General features: G+C 49.2%; 1 protein-coding gene across 1 annotated transcript in view; it reads right to left on the bottom strand.

The window, feature by feature from the left end:
* Window positions 1-13,068, bottom strand: part of AGBL4 (AGBL carboxypeptidase 4) — a 1,394,453-nt gene that overhangs the window by 127,412 nt on the left and 1,253,973 nt on the right. The window contains exon 8 of the mRNA XM_049700153.1: window positions 2,329-2,443. Coding sequence (XP_049556110.1) covers window positions 2,329-2,443 — 115 coding nt within the window. The remainder of the gene's footprint in view (window positions 1-2,328; window positions 2,444-13,068) is intronic.

The following is a 13,068-nucleotide window of genomic DNA, read 5'->3' as shown; positions in this document are numbered from 1 at the left end:
AGCCTGTGCTCCGCAACGGGAGAGGCCACAACAGTGAGAGGCCCGCGTACCGCAAAAAATAAAAACTGAAAAGTTTTATTGTGAAAGAACTTGTTTAATTTTGCTTAACTCTGTGTTTCACAAATTCACTTGAACTCCAAATCTTTCTTCCCCCATAATGCCTGGACAAGTCCCAGCCAAACCACGGGACACCGTGCTGGGGCTGGCCTACAGGACCTCTAAGGCACCTTGAAGTTATCCATCTGGAGTCTTGATCACTACTTTTTACATTCTCCCAGACTTGAATGGTGAATTCTCACGATAGGCTCTTTGTTGCTACTCAGCTATTTTAGCAACAGGACTCATGCCTGTGGTTAGAGATTTTCTTCAACTCTCATAACGAGAATCACACATTCTCACTAGGAGAACGCGGGGCTTTTAAACTTCGGTACAGAACCGTTTCTGAGGAGTGGAGCTCTTTTATCCTGAAATCCCCAAATCACAAAATTTGGACAGCTTGAGGGCATGTAGGAAGCAGCCAGCTTCCCAGCACCAGCCCCCTGGCCATCTGAAGCCCAGGGAGGGGAGGCATTTTGGCCAAGGTCACAGACCTCTTTCCAACTGGTCATCCCGGGACAGCAGATGATGACATAAATAAGTGTGTGTAGTGAACAGTCCTGACCTCTCTCTGACCACGGCCGCTCTTGTAATTAAACATAAACGTTAACATCAATCAAATGGTCCTTCCACCAACATTATCACTAACAGTGTATTCTGTCCAGCGAAGGTGGAAAGGCACTGCTCCCAGGCCTGCAGCAGCCATAAAACCTGCCAGGGCTAATGAGCCATCACTTGAGCCAGTTAAGAGAGGAAGCAAAACTGTCTTTAATTAAGGCATCATGCATCCCGTGGGTTCTCTCTAACTCATACCCAGGGGTACTGGGAAGCCCCTGTGGACCCAACTGTCACATTCTGGAAAAGCATGAAACCAGCTCTGTTTAAAATGGGCCTGATGGGATGTCAGGCGATGTGGGTTCTGGTCTGAGCTCTGCCACTGAACTTGGGCAAGTCCCATCTCATACCCGAGCCTCAGCGCCTTCCTCAGTAAAGTCATCCCTTTCCTTCTCTCATATCCACCAAATTCTTTTTGAGCATCTACTATGTGCTGATCCCTGCTGACAGGCACCGGGGACACAAGGACCATTAAGGCTCAGTGCTTTCCCTCTGGTGGCTTTAGGACCAGTGGGGTCCATGCAATAGGATAAGACATGTTCAGTAGCCAGGCCTGTGGGAGCTCAGAGAAGGGAAGGACCAATTCTGTTTGGGGGTTTGCAGAATGTTTTCTAGAAGAAGAGGCATGAGCTGAGCTGTGAGCAAGGGTTAGTGAAATGAGGAAGGGACCAGGAGGTTCTGGACAGAGGGTCTTTATGAAGGTAAGGTATCAGGCACCAACAGGACTTGTGTAAGGAACCAGGCCTCCCTTAGCGTGAGCAGAGCAACAGTTCTATGACCAGAGGGTGGGAGGTGAGGCACCGGGTCACACACAGCTTTGCGTCAAAGCCGGGGAGTTTGAATGTTACCTTGAGAGTTGTGGGACTAATCAACTCTCAAGCTGTATAATTTAGGCAGTGAAGTTAGATAGTCAATGATTTACTGGTTGTATGACTTTGGGCCAGTCTGTTGCCTCAACCGTGAAATAAGGGTAATAACACTCTCAGAGGATTCAATATTCTCTCAGCAGATGGTTCCCCGGGTAGTGGAATTTTCGGCTGTAAATTATGGTGCTAAGCCAGGAGAAAGAGCTCAAGATGTGAGTGCCTGAGTGAGTGTGGGGCTAGCCGGTATGCCCACACCAAATCAAAATGCCGTTCACGTGGTCTGGGATGCTACTCTCATTCATTAATAATCTCCAAGAAGAAACCCGGAAACAAAACAAGTAACCCTTATCACCACCATATGATATTCTGCAAAGCACGTTCATTGCCACCGTTTCCTTTGATGCTCACAAGTGCCCTGCCAGGTTAGTAATTATTGTCTTAATTATGCAAGAGAAACTGCAAGGCATCAGAGAGGGAAAGTGAATTCCCCAAGGTTACGCAGGAAGTAGGTGCCAAAACTGATATTAAGTCCCCTGATTCCTGGTCCGGCAAGCTGCCCAGAAAACTCCAGCAAGTGACCTCAGGTGACTGTGAACGAAACAGCCAAGGCCCATTAGTCATATTCTCAAGGGCCAGGGTGAAACTTCCTCTAATGAACTCATGGGTAGTCTGAAAATTCTTCCTCAAAAACCTATCCCCTTTTTCTTCTTCCTTCCACACCACCATCCAAGCATTCTCTCCCGTCCCTCACCTGTAATTGCCCAGGTAGACGCCATCAGGGTTGAGCATGGGTGCAATCTTGAAGACCAGGTGTTCCCGTAGGGCACGAGCAATAGGGTGCTGGCTTATGAGGAAGTCAATGATCCCTGGAGAAAGAGAAGCACCTGGGTTAACCTCAAAGTGTTTCAGGAAGGAGGAGCACATGTCCCTCAGCTGGGAAAACACAGCTCAACAGGTGATTTGGGCCTATGTTGTTAGCCACTGTGAATGTACGGCTGTGGATTAGGTGTTGCCCAGTGAATTTTACAAATAATATCTCTGTTTCCAAGAGACAGTTCAAGATGTAATATTGAAGCTCATGGGCTGGGGGAGAGCATGTCTTGCTAAAGAGCACAGGGTGGGCCTCCAGGAAAAGACAGCATATGAGCTGTGCCTTGGAGGGGCCCCTGGGTCTTGACAGACAGAGATGGGGGAGAGGCAAGATAACTGTAAACAATAACTTTAGAGCTGCTCCCTAATGGACGCGCTGTTGGCTAAAGGCTGCCATCAGACTGGATGACGATGGAGTCAGGGACCTTAGGGGTCTCAGTCCCCAAGCGGCTGATGGGTGCACCAGGAAACACAAAGGAGAAGTCACAAGAGGACAGGGAGGTTTTGTCAATGCCCCCAAGCCTGCTCCTTTCCCCGCTTTGAGGGTCCTCTGTTCCCAGACTCTGGGGCTGGCTGCCCTCTCTGCTTCTCACTGGCACCAACAACTACCTCGCCTTCAGGTCACCAGATTTAGAAGAGTTGAACTCTCCATGACCCTCCTCCCACATTCAGGGGGTCTCCAAGTCTCTTCCTTGAAGCTAGCAAATCTGCCCTTCATCTCCATCCCTCTGCCTCTCTTCTATTCTAAGCCACCATCATACTTGGCCTGGATGAGAACAACCACATCTGACTTAGGTGACAGCAGCCACCTCTAGAATGAGCCCTCATCACTATAGCCAGAGGGATTGTCCTGAAGGGCAAACCTGACTGTCACTGCTGTCGTTGATATCCTGGCGATGGCCCGCATATATCTACAGGAGAGCGGGTGAGAAAACAAGAACTGAGTCCTTGCCTTGTCCCTCCTTTCCTCCACATTTCTACTTATTCATCAGAGACCCGAGAAAAGTAGGCTAAATGGAGCTCTGACATTCCATGAAATTCCTGTAATGCTGGAAAGTGACAGGAGAGTACAAAACCCTCCCAAAGTACAGAAGGAGAACTCCTCTCCTGCTGGAGAGAGCAGGAAAGGCATCAAGGAGAAAGAAGCTTTTGAGCTGGGCCCTGAAAGATAAGTAGGTTTTGACAGCCAGACAGGAGGAAGCAGCGGGGTAACTAAGAACGAGCCACAGGCCCAGCGGCAGGCACTTAGGCCTTGGAATGATAAGTCGCTCAGAGGCACATTCCAGAGCTGCCATGGCCAGTGAGGGACATCTTGGGCTTTTCATTAGGCCGGGGCTGAGAATCCACGGGCAGCCGAGAGCCAGTTGGACATCATTTACTTCGCCGCCGAAGCGGCAGTCGACCAGATGCCCTAATTTATTTGTTGGTCTTCATATGAAAGCTGTAGTTTGCCAGTAAACAGGCAGGGTAATGATGCCAGGCACCCTTGTTAGGGGCTAGTAATTGCTTAATCTGTCCACTAATTGACCCTGGCTCCTGGGGCAGCCCTTTATCAAGGAGCCAGCCTGTGCTCAGGGCCTGGCCGTGCTGCCTCAGAGGATGGCTTCTGGAAACGGAGGAGCTCATTGTGAGCCATCCTCCTTCACAGATGAGCAGATTAATTGGGCTGCCGATGAGGCAGCTAATAAAAGGATGAGAGGAAACAAAGCCAGACCGGAGGCTGCAGCCACCCAGAGTGAGTATGGGGCAGGGAAAGCAGAGGTTTTAGACTCATTTCTTGGCTTGAGGTCAGATACTGTTCAACAGGAGTCTTTCCTATTGATCAGGAAACTAGGAGGAGATTTTCCACTTGTATTTGGTGTGGGAGGGGGTGGTAAGTGAAGAGAAGTATGAGGAGGAATGTCGGAGAAAGTCAGAGTGGAGAGGAAATGCCATCCCCCACTATGGGCCCAAGCACGGCATGGACCGAGGAAGCAGAGAGCGTGTGGACCTGGGGACCTGCCTGTGACTCTTCACCAGTTGTTAGCTTTCTCTGACCAGTTTCCTCGTCTTGATACAGAGGTAACAACACTGAATCTGGAAGACTGATGTGGGACAGGGTTAGAACCCCTGCATCTTGACTGCCTGACACAGCGCCTGAACACTGTGATGTGCTCTCATAAACTCACTCAGATCAAAGGTTGAAAGGCAGTGGAGTAGTAAAAAATAGAATGCAGTTTAGAACCAGGAGTCCTTGTCTGCGAAGTTGACTGACTATGGGATTTGGGGACAAGGATACTCAATTGGAGAAGCCAACAAACCCGCAGTTAGAGAACTGGGGTTCTAGTTTTGGTTCATTGATAAATTTAGAAGAAAGAATCCAGGGGTTCCCAAGGATGCAACCCACACCAACAGCCTATGATTCCATCTACTTCATTCCTCTCCCCCAGAGTAGCAGAATTCTCATCTGTTAAGTGAGGAGAATCATCTCTCTCCTACTGGGAGACACAATCCACCCCCTAAAGATCAGTCTCTGCCCCTTAAGTAAACAAGTTTGCAGGTCCTTTCCTTTGAACCAATGTAATCAGGAAGGTGGAAAGCAGGGCTGGAGGCTAGCGAGGCTGGAGGAGAAGAAGGAAAAGTGGCAGAGGATCTGAAGTGAAAGCTGGGCGGCAGACCTCACTGCCCTTCCGACCTCGCCTGGCCACGATGACCCTCGCCAGGCAAACCACAACTGAACATCCATTACTGTTATTTCTCCCAGTATACTTGGTTCAGCGCGAGGCACACAGCAGGTGCCTAATAAATGCCTATTGATAGATTGGTCCCAGGAATTCATTCAACCTTAATAAAGTACGGTAAGTCCCCTACATTCGAACCTTCAAGTTGCGAACTTTCAAAGATGCGAACGTGCGTTCAAATGTCCAATCATATAAGTTAGTTCACATGCACACTGTCATGTGCGCGCATCCTCTACAAGTAGCTATGCTTTTGTATACTCTACTGTACAGTACTGTATAGAGTACGGTAGTACAGTATCTTTATTTCAGGCTAGATTTGCAAGAGGATGACTTCATTGAACTTGCTGTGTAACATGAGGAGCTTACTAATGAAGACCTGATGGAACTGGAGGCCCACAGAAAGGACAAAGAGAGACAAGAGGAAGAAGAAGTAACGGAAGAACTGAAGAGATGCACGACACAAGAAATGGCAAGGGGATTTTCTTTATTTGAGGAGGCACTGTTAGTTTTTGAGGCACAGGACCTGAATGTAGAATGGTACAGGAAGGTTGCAGCAACAGTTCAGAATGCAATCCAATGCTACCATGTCATCTACGATGAGAAGAAAAAGAGCTACTACCCAGATACCACTGGATCATTTTTTCAAGAGGGTAAACAAAATTGAACCCAGCAAGGAACCAGAACCTGTGCCATCAGCGTCAGGTGTGAGTGACATTGCAGCTCGCCCTCCGTGTCCTATCGCTGACGATCCTTCAGCTCTACCATCTCCCACCTCCTCTCCCTCCTCCAGTCAGTAACTCTTCTTGCCTGTTCACTAGATGCCAGCCCCATGGATGCCAGCTGTTGTACTGTACTACTGTACTTTTCAAGGTACGGTACTGTAAGATTTAAAATGTTTTCTTTATTTTTCGCATTTGTTTGTTATGTATTATTTGTGTGAAAAGTATTATAAACCTATTATAGTACAGTACTCTATGGCCAATTGTACCCAATTGTGCCAGTTGGGTACCTAGGCTAATTTTGTTGGACTTATGAACAAATTGGACTTAAGAACGTACTCTCAGAACGGAGGTCATTCATATGTAGGAGACTTACTGTAGAGGGTTAGTTGTGCTCATAATCACTCATTGCACAAACATTCGCAGGGCCAGGTCCCTGCCATGAGCTCGGCATTCCAAGATGCATGAGAGGTTCCTGCTCAAAGGGTGCATGGAGAGAAAGCAGCCCCCACTGTACCCACTGGCAAAGGCTCTGGTGGGAACAGCACAGGGAGCTCTGGGAACTCAGGGGGCTCCTGACCCAGCCTGGGGGTCAGGAAGAGGCCATGGCAACTTAAAGGATGAGTAGAGTGAGCCAGATGAAAGGGGTGCCAGGGGACAGTGTCCCAGGGAGGGAGGGTCTTACACAAAGGCTGGGAGGTGAGAAAGAAGACAGCCTGTTTGCTAGAGCTCTTCAATTCCAGGGGGCATAGCTTTGTAATTAAAGGCACAGACTCTGAGGGACTTCCCCGGTGGTGCAGTGGTTAAGAATCTGCCTGCCAGTGCAGGGGACACGGGTTCGGTCCCTGGTCCGGGAAGATCCCACATGACGCGGAGCAACTAAGCCCGTGCACCACAACTACTAAGCCCACATGCCTAGAGCCCATGCTTTGCAACAAGAGAAGCCACCGCAATAAGAAGACTGCACGCCGCAACGAAAAGCTCACGTACTGCAACGAAGAGTAGCCTCCGCTTGCCACAGCTAGAGAAAACCTGTGCGCAGCAATGAAGACCTAACGCAGCCAAAAAGGAAGGAAGGAAGAAAGAAAGAAAGAAAGAAAAGAAAGAAAGAAAGAAAGAAAGAAAGAAAGGCACAGACTCTGAAACTGGACTAGCTGTGTGGTCTTAAGCTCTTGGTTCCTCAGTTTCCTCTTCAGTTACGAAGAAAATAATAATAATAACTACCATGTGAGTTATTGTGAGGATGTCAGTGAGTTAATGTTAGCAAAGTGTCTGGCACATAGGAAGTCTGTTGTTTACTCATTGCTCTCATTTGGTTTGGTTGAAGGTGTGAGGCTGGGAGGATGTTGAGAGAGAAGCGGGAGAGGTAAGTGGGGACTTGTTAGTCCTGCTGAAGAATATAAAGGGCACAGGAGAGCCATTGCAAGGTTAGGGTCAGATCTGGGCTTTGGAGAGTTTCCCCTGGCTACAGCATGGAATGTGGTTTGGAGGGAAGTTATAATAATGGACAGATGTCCCAAAGGGTGACAAGGTGGCAATAGGGGCACAGACCCAGCAGAGTGCCAGCAAATATAAAAGAGGCCTGCAGTCAGGAGGCAGGGTCTGACATGGTGGTGACCTGCAGGGGCTCTGCAGTGACCAAAGCCCAGAGAGTCACGGGGAAGCCGCTGATGGAGGGGAAGCCGTGTGGATAGATGATGACACTGATGACAAGACTATTTGTCTACCGCCCCCAGGAGCATCAATAATCTTGGCTTAAATCACACAATCTTGGGGAAAGGTGGCACCAAAATGACTGACATTAAGTTTCTGGCCCCTGGCAGAATGGTGCCTCAAAATGGAAACTGAGTTCAGTTTTAGAAAAGTAAGGAAAGTCATATTTCCAGTACCTCTGAGTTTGGGGGACTGAGGCTTGCATCCGCTGTGCAAATCTGTTTTCTCTCCAGCCTGTGAGCTCCAGGAGGGCAAGGACAGCTCTACATTTTTACGATGATTTTGTCAGTGCCTAGCTCAGCACTGGGGCCTGGAAAGTCCTCAATAGATATATGAGAAAGGAATGAATAAAATATGGACCAGTGATGGGTTGACCTGTAATTACACTGGCTCTGTTTTGCAGACAGGGAAACAAAGTGAGGGTGAGACACTTGCTGAGTGTCTCACAGGGGCCTGGCTGGGATTCAGGTCCAGTTCTACTGGCTTCAGAGTGGTGCCCTTTCCACAAAGCCAAGATGGAAAGAGCCAGGAGTCTATTTGCATGTGATATGCAGGATGATTTGCATATATGCTCACGTGATTTTTCTCTAGAGAGTTCTGTATAAGGTTTACTGTTGCTGTTTCCGGCTAATAGGCAGAATACAGTGCAATGGGAAGAGCCCAGGCTTGAAGCAAGACAGTCGGCTGGGGTCTCTGCTGGGCTCAGAATGTGGGTCACGTGGCAGGAGCCACTCTAGACCCCACCCTGACCGTGTACCAGGCCCCTGTCTGCCCTCAGCTGAGCCCAAGGGCCCCGAATTATGGAATCACAGGCAGTCTCGCCTTGAAGAGGCTGAAGTTCACAGAATCTAAGTTCTTACCCTCTTATCCCCAACGCTGCCCATTTCACAAATGAAAGGACAAGTTTGGGGAAGCAAAAGGCCCCGTGACAGCCCCTTAGGGATCCGGTTTCAGGCATCTGTGAGGCTGTATGGGAGAGAGGGGGAAGGGGAAGATGGAGAACAGGTGAGGGAGAGAGGAAAACAGAGTTGGGGAGGGGAGGGAGAAAGGGGCATCGGTCACCACCTCACTGTGGGAAATGCTAGGTTGTGCTGGGTCCTGGTGCCCTGGTGGTTGTGAGTGTGTGTGTGTGTATTCCCCCCTCCGCTCCCTGCCTGCACTGGACACCCCGGAAGAGTGAGCTCCCAGAGGGAGGGCCTGGTGGGCCCCTTGGCACGTTGAGCAGGGCTCCCTGAATCCTCACAGCAGCTCCTGGAGGACCACATTGCTGCTGCATTTTATAGGCAGAGAAACAGGCTGCGAGAGTTGAGGACTTGCCGAGCGAGGGTCCCCAGAGCGGAGGTGAAGTTGGTAGGATTCTGACTCAGGGCTGCTCAAGTCTAAAGCCTCAGTGATGCACACGCCCCTGCTGTCTCCTGAGGGTGGCACACCTTCCACGGTCGTGTGGCATATGCATGGGCTTAACTGATTCATTTATGAATGGTCTGAAGCGGGCAAGCACTCTGCAGGTGGGACTTTTCAGTGAGCCATGCGCCAACAACTCCAGAAAGCTTCAGCGCAAGGATATTCACTCAACCGGAGGTCGGAGATCTGACATGCCGTCCCGGCCGAACTTCTGACGTGCTCCGTGGTCTCCCACGTGGGTAAACGAGGAGGGTTTAGCTAACGGCTCTTTTGGGAAGGAGGCCAGGAAGGCAGGGCACGTGGTACAGGAGTCACATGCCTGGGTTTGGGTTCCCAGTAAGGATAAGAGGAACCATCCTGGGCACCTGCAGATGCTCCATGAATGCTACTTCCTCCCCTATGAATAACACTGCTTCAGTGCTTACTGCATTCCAAGTACCATCTTAAATATTCTATGGTTATTAACTCATTTAATCTGCACAACAACCCTATGAGGCAGGATCCCTATTACTATTCTCCTTTGGAGATAAAGGGACTGAGGCAAGGAGAGGTTGTAGGACATCCCCAAGGTCATCCTGTACCAAGTGGGGGAGCTGGGCTTCAACTCCAGGTGGTGTAGCCCCAGAGACAACAGCTCACACACACTCTGCTACAGAGCCACGTGGGCGTGACCTTGACCTCCCACACCGTAGTTGGAGAACGAGGACAGTTTGGCCTCACAGAGGCCAGGAGCGGGGCTGGGGGCAGTAGAGGGTGACTGACAAGCAGCCGTCTCCCCAATATGCAGAGCCTTGAGGAAGTCACAGCCCGCCCCCCCACCCCACCGCCGAATGCCACCCCCGCCAGAGCCCTGCCACAACAGGACTTCACTCTACTCCCAGCAGCAGGTGTATCAGCAGCTCGGCCATGAGAACCGAGGTCCCAGCCAGATGGGGAGGACCAGGCCCCAAATGTTTGTCCTCCACTCAAGGTCACTGAGCAAGTTAATGGGGAAACAGAGTTAACAGAACCAAAGGTACCTCGGCAATCAATCTTCCAGGCCTTAGACCCACCCCCCTGCCCTCCCCAGAACAAGGTGGGCTGGGGAGGGGAATCCAGCTGAGGGCTGGGTCTGGGGAAGAAAGCCCTAGCTGAGCCCCACGGGGCCGTGGTCTGGGCTGTCGCCAGGGGGCTGGGAGGCCCTTGGGGAAGACCATGCCTCAGTTCCTCATTGGCGAAGTGGGGGAATCCTGCCTGTCTTGAGCTGCCTCAGGAAGGGTGAATTGTGTGTCTTAAGTGGCAGTTACAGAGATAGGGACAGAGGAAGACCAGGTCTGGGGAGATGGGTCCCGGCGTCACATCCGCCATGAATTAGCTGTGTGATCCTGGGTCAGCCACCTCTCTCCCCTGAGCCTCCCAGTCTCACATGTCAAATGTACTGGTTGTTGTGGGGTGGCCAGAACACTCTGCTCTTCCAGGCAGGAAGCTTGGCCCTCTAGTCCTTCTAGGCCCCCTCACTCCTCCAGCAAAAGAGCATGCACAGGCTTGGCAGACCCAGCCGCAAAGCCCCCTCCTCTCTTTACTGGTTCTGTGAACTGGAGGTTCCTCTTTCTGGACTCAGATTTAGCATCCGAGAGCCAAGACAGCATTTGTTCCTCACAACAGCCCCATGAAATGAACAAGACAATGCGCATTTTACAGATGTGGAAAATGACACTCTAAGATCCAGCCCTGGGTCTCAAACAGCTAGGTTTAAAGGGAGAGCAACAAACATAAATCAAATGCATAACAGATCAGGGCCAAAAAGATGACCATTGGGTAACCCACAAGGCAGGCACAAAGCAGGGGGCTGAAGGGAGTGGGCACAAAACCTCCTAGGCAGAGGGGCAGCAGGTGCAAAGGCCCAGTGGTGGGGAGAAGAGTGTCCAGGGATTAAGTTGTGTGGAGCTGGGATATAATGAGGCCAAGGCCCCCTGGCAAGGGCCACACCATGGAGAACTGTGAGTGTCATGCCAAGGAGTTGGGAGTTGATCCTGAGAAGGTAGTGGGAAGGCATTAAAGCCTCTGTCAAGGAGTGAACACTGACTGAAAGCCTCAGTGATAGACAGCACTGAGTCTATCGATAAACTCAGCACCATCCAGAGTCAACAGAGAGAGCACCTGGGAGCTTCTCGACTTCTCTGTGCCTCGGGCCTCCTCTGTAAAATGGGATAGTGACCCTACCCTCTGTCTGCTGCCCACAGAGGGGGTGGGCACGGAAGTGTGGGCTCCCAGGGATGAAGTATTGATGGTAAGGCTTCTGTCTTTTCACAAATAAGGACAAAAGAGCTGCATCTGATCAGCTGGGGAACAGGCTGCTGCCAAGTTTAGTAACTGACAGATGGCTGCCAGTAAAGAAGTTGGTACAAGCAGGAGGGCCCTGCGAGAGGTTATTGCAAGGACAGTGCGGGGAAGAAGGAGGCTGGAAGTGAGAATGCCAAGGAGGCAGCTAAGGTGGCCGGAGCGGGGAGTTGAGACCCCCCAGCCATGCCGCTGATGAGCTGCTTGTCTTTGGGCAATCACTTCCTCTCCCTGAAGCTCAGGCTCCTTGTCTGAAACCAAGAGGGAGGAAGTGGTGCCTAACCACAGCCTTGTAAGAAGACGAACAGGGAAAATAAGACCCATATGTGTTTGCAGAGTGCCTTAGAGTTTACAAAGCAGATTACCTGCTTCATCTTCTCAGATCCCATGGGGAAGGGGGTGACATCTGTTGAGGGCCTGCTGTATGCCAGACACAGGACTGGGTGTTTGTTTACATTCGTCTCATGCCAGTTTCATAACAGCCTTCCCACATACATATTGATATAATAATTTATTTTACATTTGAGGAAACCGAACTGCTGGGAAGTGGCCGAGCCACTTGCAGAGCAATTGCATTCCACAGTTATACACCCTAGAAAAGTATCTGCACACGTGCACAAGGCCCACAAGGCGACACCTATGTATCACATTTGTGGGATACAAATAGGACACATTTGTATCAGCATTGTCTGCAAGAAAAAACACTGTAAACAACCTAATGGTCCATCTTCAGGAGAATGGATAGGTAAGTTGAGGTACAGACAGACATGGAATAGAATACATGATGAAAACAATCGAATGACAGCTATTCAAGTTCCAACACGTACAGAATGATACCATTTTTATAAAGTTCAAAAACATGCAAAACTAAAAAATACATTGTTCAGGAATGCTTACATGTGTAGTAAAACTATTAAGAAGGACAAATACAAAATTCAAGCTGATGGTTATTTGTATGAGGGGGAAGGAAAGACAGAGGATTTAAAAGGAATAGATAATATTCAGCTTCTTAAGCTGGTGGGAACTTGGGCATTCATTAAATTATTATTTATACACTATTGAATATATTTATATTGCTGACTAATTGAATATATGTGTGTATATATATACATGCATGTATATATACTGCTGACTATATATTTTATATGGATTAACTACTTAATAATAAATAAAAATTCAATTACAAAAAGATACATTTGAGAAGAGAAATTACCTCTTATTTACCTCTGGTTGTCTGATATGAAGCATGCATTCCTTCTCATCGTTGGTACAGTATTTCAAAAGCTGTTTGTTAAGTGAATTATTGACTGAACGAATAGATAACTTTCAATTCCTACTTCCCCAGCCCACCACACTTCTGCCAATATATGATTTGACCTGGGACCAGAATTGTTGTTGTTGGTGGTGGTGGTGGTGGTGATGGTGGGTGGAAGGAGACCAGATTTATTTTTTTGTAAACCACTGGAGACATGTAAAACAAAGCTAGGAAGTGCAGACGACTCTATGACTCCCATCCTCAGTCTAGCACATACAGGAGAACTCTACCTATTCATCTATCTATCCACCCATCCATCCGTTCATTCATCCATTCTTCCATGCATACGTGTAGTCGATGAACATTTAGTGAAACAAATGCTAATGGAGATCAGGTGTAGCCTCTTGAGAAGTGAAGTAAATTCTCATCCAAGATAAGGACTCTGCATGTGACCATACTGTCCCAGAGGCCATCACAGTGCCCCAGATGGA

Source organism: Orcinus orca, chromosome 1 (genome assembly GCF_937001465.1).
Source record: "Orcinus orca chromosome 1, mOrcOrc1.1, whole genome shotgun sequence".
NCBI lineage: Eukaryota > Metazoa > Chordata > Mammalia > Artiodactyla > Delphinidae > Orcinus > Orcinus orca.
This window is presented reverse-complemented; position numbering and strand designations above follow the sequence as displayed.